Source organism: Poromitra crassiceps (assembly GCF_964638095.1).
Source record: "Poromitra crassiceps genome assembly, chromosome: 10".
Taxonomy (NCBI): Eukaryota; Metazoa; Chordata; class Actinopteri; order Beryciformes; family Melamphaidae; genus Poromitra; species Poromitra crassiceps.
Window position 1 is genome coordinate 3,289,878 of NC_139631.1, and position 14,515 is coordinate 3,304,392.

General features: G+C 43.4%; 3 protein-coding genes across 3 annotated transcripts in view; 2 read left to right on the forward strand and 1 right to left on the reverse strand.

Annotated features, from left to right (window-relative positions):
• Positions 1–1,562, forward strand: part of slc4a5a (solute carrier family 4 member 5a) — a gene marked incomplete at its 3' end in the record, with an annotated part of 42,759 nt that extends 41,197 nt beyond the window's left edge. The window contains exon 23 of the mRNA XM_083645099.1: positions 1,394–1,562. Coding sequence (XP_083501225.1) covers positions 1,394–1,562 — 169 coding nt within the window. The remainder of the gene's footprint in view (positions 1–1,393) is intronic.
• Positions 1,563–2,500: 938 nt separating this feature from the next.
• Positions 2,501–6,493, reverse strand: ogfod2 (2-oxoglutarate and iron-dependent oxygenase domain containing 2). Its single transcript, XM_083644763.1, has 7 exons — positions 6,307–6,493; positions 6,127–6,183; positions 5,520–5,630; positions 5,260–5,359; positions 5,039–5,163; positions 4,639–4,896; positions 2,501–3,537 (listed from the first exon to the last, which is right to left on the reverse strand). The coding sequence occupies exons 1-7, from the start codon at positions 6,439–6,441 to the stop codon at positions 3,277–3,279; spliced, it is 1,047 nt and encodes a 348-aa protein (XP_083500889.1). The 5' UTR covers positions 6,442–6,493; the 3' UTR covers positions 2,501–3,276.
• Positions 6,494–8,708: 2,215 nt separating this feature from the next.
• On the forward strand, positions 8,709–14,515 carry LOC310783135 (gypsy retrotransposon integrase-like protein 1; the record flags this gene model as incomplete). The annotated part of the gene is given in 9 exon segments (XM_083643926.1): positions 8,709–8,877; positions 9,247–9,275; positions 9,277–9,477; positions 9,592–9,703; positions 9,806–9,944; positions 10,800–10,854; positions 10,981–11,241; positions 11,328–11,435; positions 14,044–14,515. Coding segments are annotated over 9 exon segments (1,329 nt in total). The 3' UTR covers positions 14,299–14,515.

Consider the following 14,515-nt stretch of genomic DNA (forward strand, 5'->3'; position numbering starts at 1 on the left):
AAGGCCATGTTCAGACTAGGAGGCCAAATCTGATTTGTGAACTTTAGTGACCTATTAATGACTTTATCCAGATTGGTTTTATGAGTCTGGACGCTCCAAGTCTGATTTGTGTCACTTGTCCCAAACCACATATGGAGGTAGTTTCCAATCTGCTTGACTTGAGTGCGGACACGCAGATCCACCAAATCTGATTTGAACGTCACTCGCAACTCGTCATCAAATGCTTCTGCGCAGGAAAACCACATCGCCAACGTACGTATTTACTGACGCCCACGTCGTTACCATTGCAACCCATGCAGATAGGCTGTTTAGGTCTGGCCACACAGATCCGACTTGAGAATCAGATTCGTGGCAGTGCGGACACACTCCCAAATCAGATTTGGGAAACCAATCAAGATAATGATGATTAATGACTTTATCAGCAAATCGGATTTGCCTGTAATGTGAACATGGCCTAAGTGTCCAAATGTTCATGTCATTCTGGCCAATACTCTTCTCACTTCTACTCACTTCTGTTATAGCATTTCAGTCTGGAATATGGAATATCTTTCAATAATCTATGATTTAGCTGCTAAATTGTCAAATACCACCGTCTGCTCGCAACCCAGGCACTTATGTATGTACTTAACCTAACTAACTATCCGGTGTGCACAACATTGTCAGACTAAACTCCAGCTGACACCCCAAAAACCTACAATCCGCTACAGAAAAATGTATATTGATTGTTTATTAACTGGCCCCTGGCCTTCTATCATTTCACGAAAGTGGCCCCCGGGCAAAGCAAGTTGAGTATCCCTGCACTAAACCATCAGCTATAGCAAAGTCCATACATCTGATATCATTCACCACCAAAACCTCCCAAACTGCTTAGATCAGCTACATTGCTGGAGACAAAGTGGAACAATGGCTGATGTCTATGGAGTTACTTTTGTGTCTTTATCGTGCAATCAAACGGAATAGATTTGAGAGCAAAACTTTCCACACTGCAATCAAAAATGTTTTATTGCAAGTAAAATGATTTGGTGATTAAAAATGTATTAGTGCCAATCAAGAACTTTTGTGTGCGTATCCAAAGGTTTTGGTTGCAAATCCTAAAGTTTTGCTTGCTGTAAACAAGAGGCAGTTTTGAAGTCCATGGAGAACTTGCGTCTCCTTAGTAGGCTAATAATAGCAAGAATGTTATGTTTGAACTGGTGCTATTACTAAGACCGAGGTTATGTGTAAACATACCTGCGCATTGATTTTCTGTCTTTTCCGCTCCTACTCTGTCTTCTCCATAGTTTTGCTCTCAAATCTATTTTTTGATTGCATGATAAAGACACAAAAGTATGCCTCTGAGTCTCCTCAGTGTATTTGGTGTGTGTGTGATAACGCGGAGCTTGCCATTCCCCAGCATCACCCTGCACCTGAAGATCTCCTGCCCGTCGTCTCCGGCCGTGCCCGCGGGCCGCGGCGCGATGTCCTGCCCCGTCCCGCAGGTCAAGATCCAGATGGAGTCGGACTACGAGTCGGACATCGACCGCCGCCGGCACCGCGACACGAGCGGCGAGACCACGCTGTAAAGCAGAAGGAAGGTGTGAGGGCGGTGCGGGGCCGGTGTGGGAGGCTGCACAAAGTGCTGATCCACTGACTCTACGCCTACAGAGACAGGATGAACTGGCATGGACTGACAGACACCTTCACCGGCTGGGAATTCAACATACTTTTAATATGGAATACTGGATATATTGTGTAAATAATGGAAGTGGCCATGAGCAGGAGAGGAAAATATTTATCTCCTATGTGCTGTATATGAGAATATAATTTATGTGAAGATATTTATATTTATACATAGCAGCTATATATTGATATTGTACTATTGTAATTACCATAGTCATAATCCTAACTGAACTTGAAAGCAGGGAAACTAATTTAACGTGAATTTCAGTTTGAGGCAGAAACAAACACCAAAAGTTTTACAGAATCATTTTTGAATGACATTGAGACAATCGTCACCACTGTACAAAGCCAGGCCTTATGTTAGCCTTTCATGTTATTCGTCATATTTGTTTTTTTTATGTTGTGTGTGAATGTGCTTTAGATGAGTTCTCCTTTACCTCCACGTTTAACTCCATATTGGTGCTCTGACCTGTGTCACGACCTGGTTGGCGTGGGCTTCTGGTCTACCACCGTCATAATAGCTGTCTATAACATTAACCCATAGTTCATCCAATGACGACCTATGATTGACAGTTAGTCTAAACAGTGACAGCTTATGACAGCCCCTGTGATTGTAAGACCTGGAACAAAAAGGAACAACCAAAAGTCCTGATGTTGTGATGTTGCTAAAAATGAGTATGATTCAAACTGTAGCGTACGGCTTTAGGTATGTTTCAGCACTGCAGAATGATGCATATGACTTGACAATGAAGAAATGCACACAAAGGATATTCTTGTATTGACAGATATAGTTTATGTAATGATTAAAAATAATCCAATGAGTACATTATTTTGTGTCAATGTATGCATGTCATGTATTCTCCCATTGCTGATAGAATGGTATATTAACTGTAATGTCTGACTTCACCTGAACAAAGGCTGGATACTGACGATCACGTATTCACTTCCATTATTCATATTAGGGAAAGATGTTTTGTGAGAACACATTAATAACACAATTTGTCAACAGAAAACACACCAAATTACAGCCGGCCTTTTGAAAGCACTGCAGTTAATGACAAGTACAAGCACATTATACTGGCATCATAATGGCAGTTTAACATTGCAATATTGGCTTTTGGGCAGATACTGATAGATACTATCAACTAAGGCAACACATCATAAATAAATGGAAGAGATTGTGTACTTGATGTTTTTTTTTTTTTTTTTACAATTTCCTGGATTTTCAAATACGGTGCACATCCTCTATAAATCATCTTTGGCACAAAGTACAAACATCTATAAACACTATTATTTTTAAGCTGCTGATGGCCAATTCTTTGTCTTGATATTATATACCTTTACATTTGACCATTTTCATGCCAAAAAGAAATCCACAGAATCACATTGTATTTAGACCATCATAGGACACCAAGGGCCATATCTCCCACCCGGCACAGGGCAAGGGTCATTCCTACTTTCCAAATGATGGCAGTTGTCAATTTAACGACCAGTGCCCATGTTGCTTAACTAGCAAATGTACTTACGCTCATCTGTGCGTCCGTGGGTGTGCTGGAAATGTGGTTAGGTACTGGCGCACTGCTATCTTGAGGCATTGGAAAGACACATGACTGAGTGTTACGTTAAGACACAGGAAGCATCCGTCCCCGAGTGGCTGGTGAACCCGTCGGCGAAGCCCTCTCCCTGGGCCAGCGTGGGCCTGCTGTTGCACATGGGGCAGAGTTGGTTGCGTTCGTCCGAGGCTCTCATCCAGATGATGAGGTTCCAGCGCTGGCCGGAGGAGATGGGCAGGGCCCCGTGCATCTGCTGGCCCCGGTGGAGGAGGCCCTCCGTTACCCTGTGCTCCACCTCCGAGCACTCGCTCTCGCTCAAAGGCACCTGCAGGGGGTAGCGAAACCACATTGGTATTGGTTTAGCACTCATATATTAGTAGTAGTAGTAGTACAGTAATACAGTTTCAGTATATAGCAGAGATGCTCACAAGTCATTTTTTGCAAGTCCAACTCAAGTCTTTGGTCACAAGTCCAAGTCAAGTCTCTTATGGATGAGTGTTCTATCATCTGCTAGATGCCATCCGGTCTGCTTAGAACACTGCATAGCTAAAACTAAGGATTTCAAAGCAGATGATATCACTAGGTTGACTACAGTACAGTACAGTACAGTACAGTACAGTGGAGCACATGTTAGTTAATTGTTTGTAGTAAGGATTTTGAATTCTAACAGGCTCACAGCATATGCTGTTGTGTCTCTGACTTGGATTGTGGTTGTTTTGATTCATCAAAATGGTCAAAATCCTCACTACTGTAGTGTACAGTCAACCTAGTGACATCATCTAGCTGCGCCCTAGTTAGTGAAAAGCTGAAATGTTCATCTTTCTAGCAAATCTAGGTACATTTCAGACTTGAAAGCAGTGTCCTGTCTTGTCTGAGGTGAAATGCAAATTAACTAGAGTCATCTGATCAAATGTTTCATGTCCTCTCTAAAGTGATAATCTCGAAGATTTCAGTTGTGTTCTCTTTGGCGACACCTATGGTGATGAGCAGTAATTGCAGGTCAGATCCAAACAGTGTTGCATATATGTGGCGTTAGTCAGTTTGTTCGGCCATATTAACCAGCCACAATGCTAGCAGAGACTGGAAAAACGTAGCTTGTTATCCTACTTCACAAGAGTTGTTGCGAACCTACAGTAACATGAAGACCGAGTTTATTGCGTTAGCTCCACCTACCCTCTCTGGGGTGTCTCCACAGACATCCAGTTCATAAATGCTACAATACTGAAAAAAATGCAAAGGCTTCCATCAATGGGCCATAGGCGCAATCACCATGATGTTGACTCAGTCGGTGATAGAGAGTGACTTAACAGACATTTATTTACATGAAAATCTTTGAGATTATAACTTTAAGTGTAACTTGAGTCCAAGTCCAAGTCCTCATCTCTGGTATATAGTATTGTAATCATACAGTTTTGGGTCACCTCACCTGTCTCATGCCGCCAAAATAAAGGTTGCCCTCGGTGAAGTCCTTGCCCAGCGACACATTCAGGGTGACCTCTGCATTGTCGTAGTGGTAGCTGAGGTCCAGGTCTTCGTGCATGTCGTATTTAACCACAAAGGCTTTGTGGCTGTCCAGACGGCGCCCCCCGCATTCTGGGTAGAGCAGGGAAGTGACTGGAAGGAGGTACTGCTCACGGAGAGGTGTGACGAAGCCCTCATCAAACCCCAGTTCGTTAAGGAGGATCTGGGGGGACAGAAAATGAGAATATCATGACTGAGATGACCTGCCTAGGAGTGGAGACTTATCCTGTGCACTGGCCCAGACAGAGTTCCCACCGTGGTGAAAAACTTGACCTAACTCTGTGGTTTAGAAAGGGAAACGTTACCCCATAGTGGTTCATGGTGTTGGGTCTTCCCTTGGGGGCCGCAGACTGCTCAAAGTGCTGCAGCTCCTCTATCAGCTCTTTGCAGAAGCTTTTCTCGAACACGGTGAAGCGAAACACCCTTGGAGCTATGACAGAACGGTGACATCAATTTCACAACGCAGGTAAACGTCTGTCAACTCATTATGGGTCAATTTTGATGTAAAAAATCATTTCCAGCTCACCTGCCTCTGCCTGCAACAAACCAGAGAGGCCTTCTTCACTGGCATCACCGCTCCGGCAATACTCGACAATCCGCTTGAACTCCGGAGCCAGGTAGGACTCCTGAGGAAAGGTGCTGTTCAGACATTTCTCAGCGGGGTATGGTTATGATGCGTTATTAGAGACATCATTATTACCGATGGCTGATACAGTCGGTACCTGGAGATGGTTATGATGCGTTATTAGAGGCGTTATTATTACCGATGGCTGATACAGTCAGTACCTGGAGATGGTAGACATGAGGATGGAGAGGCCGGTAAATGTCCCTTATAGAAGCGGCTCTCTCTGCGGACTTCACACCAAGACTCCTACGCCTTTCCACTTCCTGGGAAATCTACAGAAAGCATTCATGTAGTTGTAAGAATGTAATAGGGAGGCAGTCACCTAAAGCCACCTAAAGCTAGTATGATACACTTTGATTCATTCCATATTGTAGACTTCATCAAAAGGCTGGTTTTCAATAGGAAGCCCTTAACCTGGATTCTTCTAATGTAACATTATGGTTAGATTCTAAGTAGGCCTATGCATCAATATGGATGGTATGTTCTGTTTTGAATGCATGGAAGAATTACTATAATTATGATTAGTATTCAGTGTTTCAATGTGTTTTAGTGTCTATCTGCTGTTTTTCTAGGTTTTTCCTAGTCTGACTGACAGTAATAAAAATCTGTGGCAAACATATAGCTACGGTAGGCTAGGCTACTTGTCATTTTGCATGCAAATAGTCAGGTTTCCCACCTTTTAGACTGACATAATATGATGTTGACGCAACGTTACCTTCATAGTTTAAATTATGTCACAGTAAGAATCCACCATTATGCAGCACTTACCTTGTTGAGGACATCCTCAAACTGGTGGTCTGTTACACAGCCAAGCCTTCTGAGCACCTGCAAAGCAACATACGACACAGTATACAAATGGCTGAGGTTACTCTGCCAGCAGGAAACATTAACCAACAATCCAATAGGTTATTGTTGGTTATTATCACACACAAAAAGATGCTTACTTACTGCTTGATAATCCAGTCTGAACTGCTGCTCGGACACATAGCGAACATGGAGCTTGTAGTCTTCCAGGAAAATATTGTCAGTGGTGAAACAGCTACAAAAGTAAAACGTGTGCGTTCTATCCACTTCCTTTATCATAACTACCCGCAAGAAAGTACAGAATTCAATGACTTGCACATAAAAGCAACACAATCGTACCTTTCCTTGGTAGGGAGCAGGCTGAATCAAGCCAGACAGAGTTAGTTAGACTGGTACCGGAAGTTTGGCGATTTCGTTCCCAAAATAAAATTGTAAAATTTCCACACAAAAAAGAAAGTTTTGGGAGTGTTCTTGGGAGTCATTTTTGCAGTAGCTTGGTGGTAGGTCAACAGAATTAAAATTTGAATAGTGTGTTAGTAATTTATTACCTTTCTGTCCTTTTGATAGGCTACACGTTTTGACAGGTGAAAAATTAATAACTGCAGGATAAACAGATAATTATTAAGCTGTGATATCTATATTTTTCTATGGAAGGTGGGAACAATATATATGTTCTTGATAAATGGTTATCACTGTATTGACATGTATGATACCTGTGAATAATTATTAATAAATTAATAATGAATTCCAGCTGTCTTTACTCAGAGACTATTTTACAGAGGGCTACAGAGGACTCATACGGAGCTTCATCACATGGTGCAATGACAATCACCTGAAGCTCAATATCAGAAAAACCAATGAGCCTGTGGTGGACTACCAGAGGAGGCCCCCTGTACTGGCTGTCATCCAGGGAGAGGAAGTGAAGAGGGTGGACTCACACTTAACTTAAACTTAAAGGATTTTGGTGTCTTCAAAAGTAGCCTAAGTGACAGCACGTCCACTGTTTTTGTAGAATGACCAAAGACCGTTTTCTCAGCTACAGTGGTAAGCAAAATATTATGATGTCACATTGAAGTTGACCTTTGAACTTTTGGATATAAAATGTTATCACTTCATAATTTGATCCTATTTGACATTTGTGTGAAATGTCATAATTAGTGTATGAATTCTTGAGTTATGGCTAAAAATGTATTTTGTGCAGTCACATTGACCTTGACCTGGCATTGACTACCAAATTGTAATCAGTTCATCCTTGAGTCCAAGTGGACGTTTGTGCCAAATTTGAAGAAATTCCCTCTATACGTCTCCTGAAATATATAGCATTCATGTGAATCGGACGTACAGGTGGACGGACAACCCGAAAACATAATGCCTTTAGCCACGCCACCACGGCCAGCACAACTCGTTTTCGCTCGAGTTGTGCTGGCAAGTGGCAACCTCCCTGTGTGTTAAACTGTATGGACAAACTGTGTTAACTGGAATGAGGGTGAGTAGATGACAGAATTGTCATTTTTGGGTGAACTGTTCCTTTAATGTCCACATATATGCAGTGGTAATTCAGTTTAATGAGTTTACATTGCAGATGTAAAATAGCCTATGATGCTTCCTTGTTAACAAATCCTACTTGTGAGAGTGGCCATCCTTTCAAATTATAGCCTATAGTTTAATGATTGTCTCCTATGTTGTGTGAGCTTTTGAAAAAAACCCTAAAAAGCATAAATAGGAATTACATGTTCAATTTACTATAGGCTTCTATATCCTTATACAATGATCCTTATACTCAGAAGAGCTGAAACACACTTCACCAATAAGCGTTTTATTTTGAAAGTTATAGCCGGAAGTTATAGTTTTTATTTTGGCTACCTTCATACCTTGACCTCTTGCCGTCAACTTCCGTTGAAGGTGCTGGCTTGAAACTCCGTGCTAGATTTTTGTTTGTTGTTGATCATTTTGGGTGGGGGTTCGCCGGTTCGGGGGCATTAATGTGTCTTAATTTTCTTTCTTCACTAACTGAAACAGCACCAGGGGTAGAACCATAGACAGGTAGAACTAGGTTTGACCAGTGGAGGGCAGCAATACGCATTGAAACGTCTAAACTGCGACAAATGCGGCAAGAAGAAGAATTGCAAAAGGAAGTAGTACAAAAAAATGGGTTGACGCTGAAGACTCGAATGGATCGGCTGTAGGGACCTAACCCCGCCTAACCATAATTCCAACCAATCATCACTCCGCGTGACTAAAGCCAACCAATCATCGCTCCTCACATCCCTCCGGCTGATCCATTCTAGCATCGGCCAAAACCCGGTACAGGCGAGTGTGACGTCACTTCAACATTTTTTTGCGGATACCATCTGACATGCCTCTGACAGAACATTTTAAATCACACCCGTCACCCTCTACACATGACCCTTCAGAGGCTGCCGGGTCTCTTGTTTTTACGTGAATAACGTTACACACCACATAAGCGTGTATCCTATGTGTTTAATGAGGTTTTACGTTGCAGATCGTGCTCGTTTGTGAAGACTGTAGTGTGTTTCCAAGCTAAAATGTTAAGTGTGGAGTCGCTGCAAGTAGCCGAGGAGGAGGTGGTCGAATCAAGCTCCAATAAACTCGGTGACATTTACACCTTTGTGGCGAAAGGATGCTTTCCCCATTCAATGAATCCTATACGAAAGAAGAACCTCAGAAGATACGCACAGAAGTTCATCGTTGAAGGTAAGGGGTTATTGTGGGGTATTGTTATTGTTAGCTGTCGTTGCGCTCTGTCTTGAATGGGAAGATGGAAACTCCGTTCTAAAACCTGCCAATATAACGGCGTTGCCTTAATATCGGCGAGTGCACACATCTCGTAGAGCAGAACGTAAGATCTGTATTACACGTCATTAGGAAACCACTGGAAAATCCGCCTCATAAGTGGTTCAAAAAACAGCTACAACCCAGAGGGCAGCATCCATCTCTAAGAAGTGTTAAGTTTAGTTTGAGAAACTCCTTGCTGTCAACTTGACATAATGTCTGTTGCTTCTTGTGTCATGATGTGTAACAGAGGACAGGCTGTACCACTGTATATGTCATGATGTGTCCCAGAGGACAGGCTGTACTATGTGTCATTAATGTGTCCCAGAGGGCAGGCTGTACTATGTGGGACCTAAGAAAGAAGAGAAGAGGGAGGTGGTGATCGAGGCTGAGAGGAAGAGGCAGGTTTTCCTCGACTGCCACTTCAACGACATCGGTCATCACCTGGGCCAGAAGAAAACCGTCCACAGGATCCAGAGCAAGTACTACTGGCTGGGCATCGTCAAGGACGTGGTGGATTGGGTACATCTTTTTGCATTGAGTTTTTGGTTAACGGCAGAGAGTATATCTATAGTAGAATGGGCGACACTGATGATTTCTAAGCTTTGTGTGATCTGCGTTTGCTCTCTGCTTCAGATAAAAGTATGTGAGACCTGTCAACACCAAGAGAGGAACAAAAACCTGGCAAGGACCGTTCGCCCAATCAAAGTGGACGCACCTTGGGATATTGTCGGGATTGAGATAATAGGTTTGTACCTCAATGACTTAAAAATAGATGACATTTGTCTACTCTTTAAGTTTATGGCCCATTTTGAGACCTGTTGTCTGTGTTTGATCTTCTCTCCACCAGGGCCCTACCCAGAAACCCAGCAGGGCAACACTAATGTTACAGTCCTCATCGATTACTTTAGTAAGTGGGTGGAGGCCTTCCCAGTGCAAAAGACAGACGCTCTCGCTGTTGCAAGATGCATTTCCAAATGCATATACAGGTAGAAACACCCCACACCAGCTTGCTCAGTCACAAGGTTGATACTAGGGTTCGACCGATATGATATACGGATATTTTCAGATTGAAGCGCCAATATTTTGTGCCAATAGAGACACTGCGTAACGCGTCATCATTCAGAAACCACGCACAAGACGGGGGAAAACGGAAACCCCCCCTCCAATCCTGGCGTTCTCCTATGTCACGTGCATGGTTGCGTGTTGCACAAAAAGATTGTATATACGGAAGATGAACACTCCAACTTACTTCTTGACAGCGAGATCCACATTTTTCTTCTCGCCAATTCTCAATGGCTTCCTTGTTTTGCTCAGGAGATTTGTTGTCTGCGCAGCCCACCACACAACAGCTTTTAGCTATGTTTAAGTTAAGCTATGTTGACGCAAATGACACTGGTGTGTGGAAATGAACGGAGCTTTTCCCCCATGATGGGCGTGGCCTATTTCATGCAGTGTCTCTATACCCAAATTTGCAACCCTAACCTCCCCCCCCCCCCCCCCCCCAAAAAAAAAGAAGAAAAAAGGGGGGGGGGGGGGGAGTATTCAGTGTGGTTTGTGCAGGTTACAGACTGCTGAGTAAAATCCTCCCACACCACACAAATGATTTCTCTGGTCAATCATCTGATAAAAAAAATCATATTTAAAAACATATTGATATTACCCCTAACCCTAACCCTAACCCACTTGCCAAATGATAATGTTGCTTTTTTTTAAATAAAAGGCCCACATGGGCCCGGTGTATCGGTCTAACCCGCGTTGATGCCCACTAAATTAGCAGATCCCTTATTAATTGAACTCAATTGAAATATTAACTGAACTCAATCTGTTCTCTGTTCAATCAGGTACGGAGCACCTAAAACGATAGTTTGTACACAGAATGTTGACTTCTGCGATGAGGTGAGATGTCGATCACACATGCTTATCAAAAAAACAAAAACAAAACAAAAAGATCAGAGGGCGGGTGGGTTGTAGCTCTGTGGTGGATCGATGTTTTCGTGAGCCTTTTTGCTGGATGTGTTCCAGGTGACGAAGCTGCTGTGTGAGAGGTGGAGCATCATGCAGAAGGTCTCTCCTCTGGAGCAGCCGCAGCTCAACCCGCTGCACGACGGCACCAGCGCGCTGCTGAAGGAAGCCGTGGCACAGATGGTGACGGAGAAACAGGCGGAGTGGGATGACTTCCTGGACCCAGTGCTGTTTCTGTTCAGAACCTCCACCAACCCCACCACCAAGTTCACTCCTTATTCCCTCATGTTCAACAGGAACGCCCATTTACCCAACGAGGAGGTGAGACCACCGCGACGTGAAGGAAGGATTGTGCCATTTCTAACTATTAGCTTTTTGCTTACCGAGTTGCCTTTTCTTTCATCTAGACTAAGCTCAATTGTGACGATGAAGAGTGTATTGTGTATTCCACAAAGGAAAAGGCCCCGACATACATGAGCATCATGCAGGAGCAACAGACCTCCCTCAAGCAGTTGGTAATAACGATTTTCTTTGTCTCCTACAATGAAAAGGGGTGGCGGTGATAGAGACACTGCATGAAATAGGCCACGCCCATCACGGGGGAAAGCTCTCCGTTCACTTCCACACACCAGCGTCATTTTCCTTGAATTAAACGTAGCTAAAAGCTGGTGTGTGGTGGGCTGCGCAGACAACAAATGTAAAAAATCGCCAGTTAAAGTTTTTTTGTACTCCAGAGCAAAACACGGAAGCCATTGAGAATTGGCGAGAAGAAAAATGTGGATGTTGCTGTCAGTGAAGTAGGTTGGAGTGTTCATCTTCCGTATATATGATCTTTGTGTGCAACACCTGCCCATGCACGCGACATAGGAGAACGGCAGGATTGGGGGGGGGAGTTTGTGTTTTCCCCCGTTTTGGGCGTGGTTTCTGAATGATGACGCGCTCCGCAGTGTCTCTATAGGGGTTGTCCATTTCTTCCTCCGTCCCATGCGAGAACTCGGACACACCACTGATTGGATTTTTGATTAAACTTGCAAAATAATAAGTAATAAGACTCTGGGACAGATGGCTGATATTTCAGGGTTTCCGGTGTAGAGCGGATGACCGCGCCAAGACTTGCGCTTCCGTCATTGTTTACAGTCCAATTGACGCGAGAATTGAGTTGATCGATAATAGGTGTTTTAGGTCCGGATGGCATTTCGGCTAATCTCTATAACTCTATAACTCATGGCCCACTCTCAAAAATGTTTGCGGCCCACATCCGGCTGTAAACAGTACGGAGTAGGGATGTCAACGGTTAACCGTTAATCGATTAACCGTCGCTAACGTCGTTGTTCGGTTATTGCTGTCGGTCTATCAGTTAATATTAAAAAAAAAAAAAAAATTTTTTTTTTTTTTTTTGTCTATTTACTCAATGAGCTCATGCCCAAACAAGGCGTGTCTATTTAGATGCTGAAATGTTAATGCTTTTTGTGTTAGAAATTCTAACACAAAAAGAATTTGTGTTGAAATGTTGATGCTTTTTGTTAATGCTTGTTAATGCTTTTTGTGTTAGAAATTCTAACACAAAAAGCATTAACATTTCAGCATCTAAATAGACACGCCTTGTTTGGGCATGAGTTCATTGAGTAAATAGACAAAAAAAAAAAAAATTTTTTTTTTTTTTTTTTTTTTTTATATTAAAAAATTATGAATTAACCGATAGGTTAATCGATCATTAGCGTCGGTTAATCGAAAGTGAAATTAACCGAAAATTGACATCCCTAGTACGGAGGCCAAATAATGTGTTCTCAGAGAAGATTTTATATTAACGATGAAAGGAGCTGTCCATCAGCCCCACACAGAAATTGGAAACTAAAAGTGAGGGACTGTCTGCATCAGGCTAATACCGGTAGCCTAAGTCTTGGTGCTGACCACTGACCTAAAAATATCGACAGAGCTATCCCATTGATTTTGGTCTCCCGTTTGGAGTTTATTTGTTGGCCGTCGCCATCTTGAGTTTTCGTCAGTGCAGAGTGGGAGGGAATGAGTTGAGTCCTTGCGCAGCTCACGTGAGATGGGGGTTTCCCAGAGCCGCAGCTCCGCCTGCTATTGGTCCGTGATCGGCAAGCTGCGCGATCACTGGACAGGCGATCTGACAATCACCCCCTTTTCTATCATCTATTTGACTCGAAACGGGCGAGTTATATAAAAAATGACCCCCCTACAGTTGTTATGAAAAGGTGAAATTAGCTATATACATATAGACCAAAACCATGTTTTGCCCCCGACTGGAAAGATGTTTAATCCTGTTACAAAGTCGGGCATTTTAACATGTGGGGAATGCCTACTACCCCCGACCCCCAAGTGGCCATTCGAGGAACTACAGCTTTTCAATTCACTTCCACGTCATCAGAGGGAAGGCGGGGGGGCGGGGGGTTGGCCACTGGCACTGACGTCCGCTCTACACCAGAAACCCCGAAATATCATCCGTCTGTCCCAGGGTCTTATTAGTCGTCAGACTGACAAAGACGTGTTAAATTTTCCACCCACACAGCTCCTGCATGACCATGACACTTGCCAGTGTTGTCACCTAGCCTACATGTATGCAAATGGGATCTAGTCTACAACATAATACCATACCAAGGGCCTGCTACTCTTATTGGGACAGTGCACCCCCCAGTGGACAAGTCAGGAATAACAGTGCATTTTATTGAAACATTGGAATTAAGGGCTTCTTTTCAGTGCAATTTTCACACTTTTCAAAGTCATTCCGTGGGGCCGGATTAGACCTTTTGGCAGGCCGGTTCTGGCCCGCAGGCCATTTGTTGACATCCCTGGAGTAGATGATCTTATTAAGACCACTTTGTGCATAATTTAATAATTGAGGAAAAACAGATTTATTTGATTGAAACTAGTCCTCATTAGCATAATGGATTATGTTTAATACAGTATATCATTGTGCTTATGGTGGGACGGTGGGACATTAGTCACCCCATGTCTTTATTTTTGTTACATTGGATTTCGTTTTGTTTGATTTTCAAACCCAATCAAATATTGTTTGTATCATACAAACAATATTGCGAGTTGATTTGGGTTTGAAATGGGATTTGTATCCCATTTTGAATGTGTGCTTCCCATTCCCAGGTGATCGCCAACATGAACGTGGCCTACAAACAGCAGAAGAAGAACGCCAAGCGCAGGCCCCACCGCATGGCCTCCATGACCTTTAAAGTCACAGATCCCATGTTCAGCTCAGGAGAGTCGCCTTCACCCAAAAGACTGAAAGAGAGCTTGTATTTGTCTTTCCCGGTTCAGACGGTGCTGGCAACCGAGCAAAGCGGCTCAGAAGACGTAAAGACTGAATTAGTATATCCTTTGGCGGAGTCTGATGTCCACTGAGAACTTCATCTATAAACGGGACAGTTTGAGTTTCAGTGGCCACACATCGGTGGCGCACGACCACATGTTGTCGACATAAGCTGACTGAATTCTTGGGTGAAAGATGGATGTCCAAGTATGGGCGACAGACATCGGCGTGATGAGTGGCAGCCATCACTCAGTTTGGTCGTGCAGATTTCTTCCTCTGTCACGGCCTGCTGTGTTGTTTGCAGACACA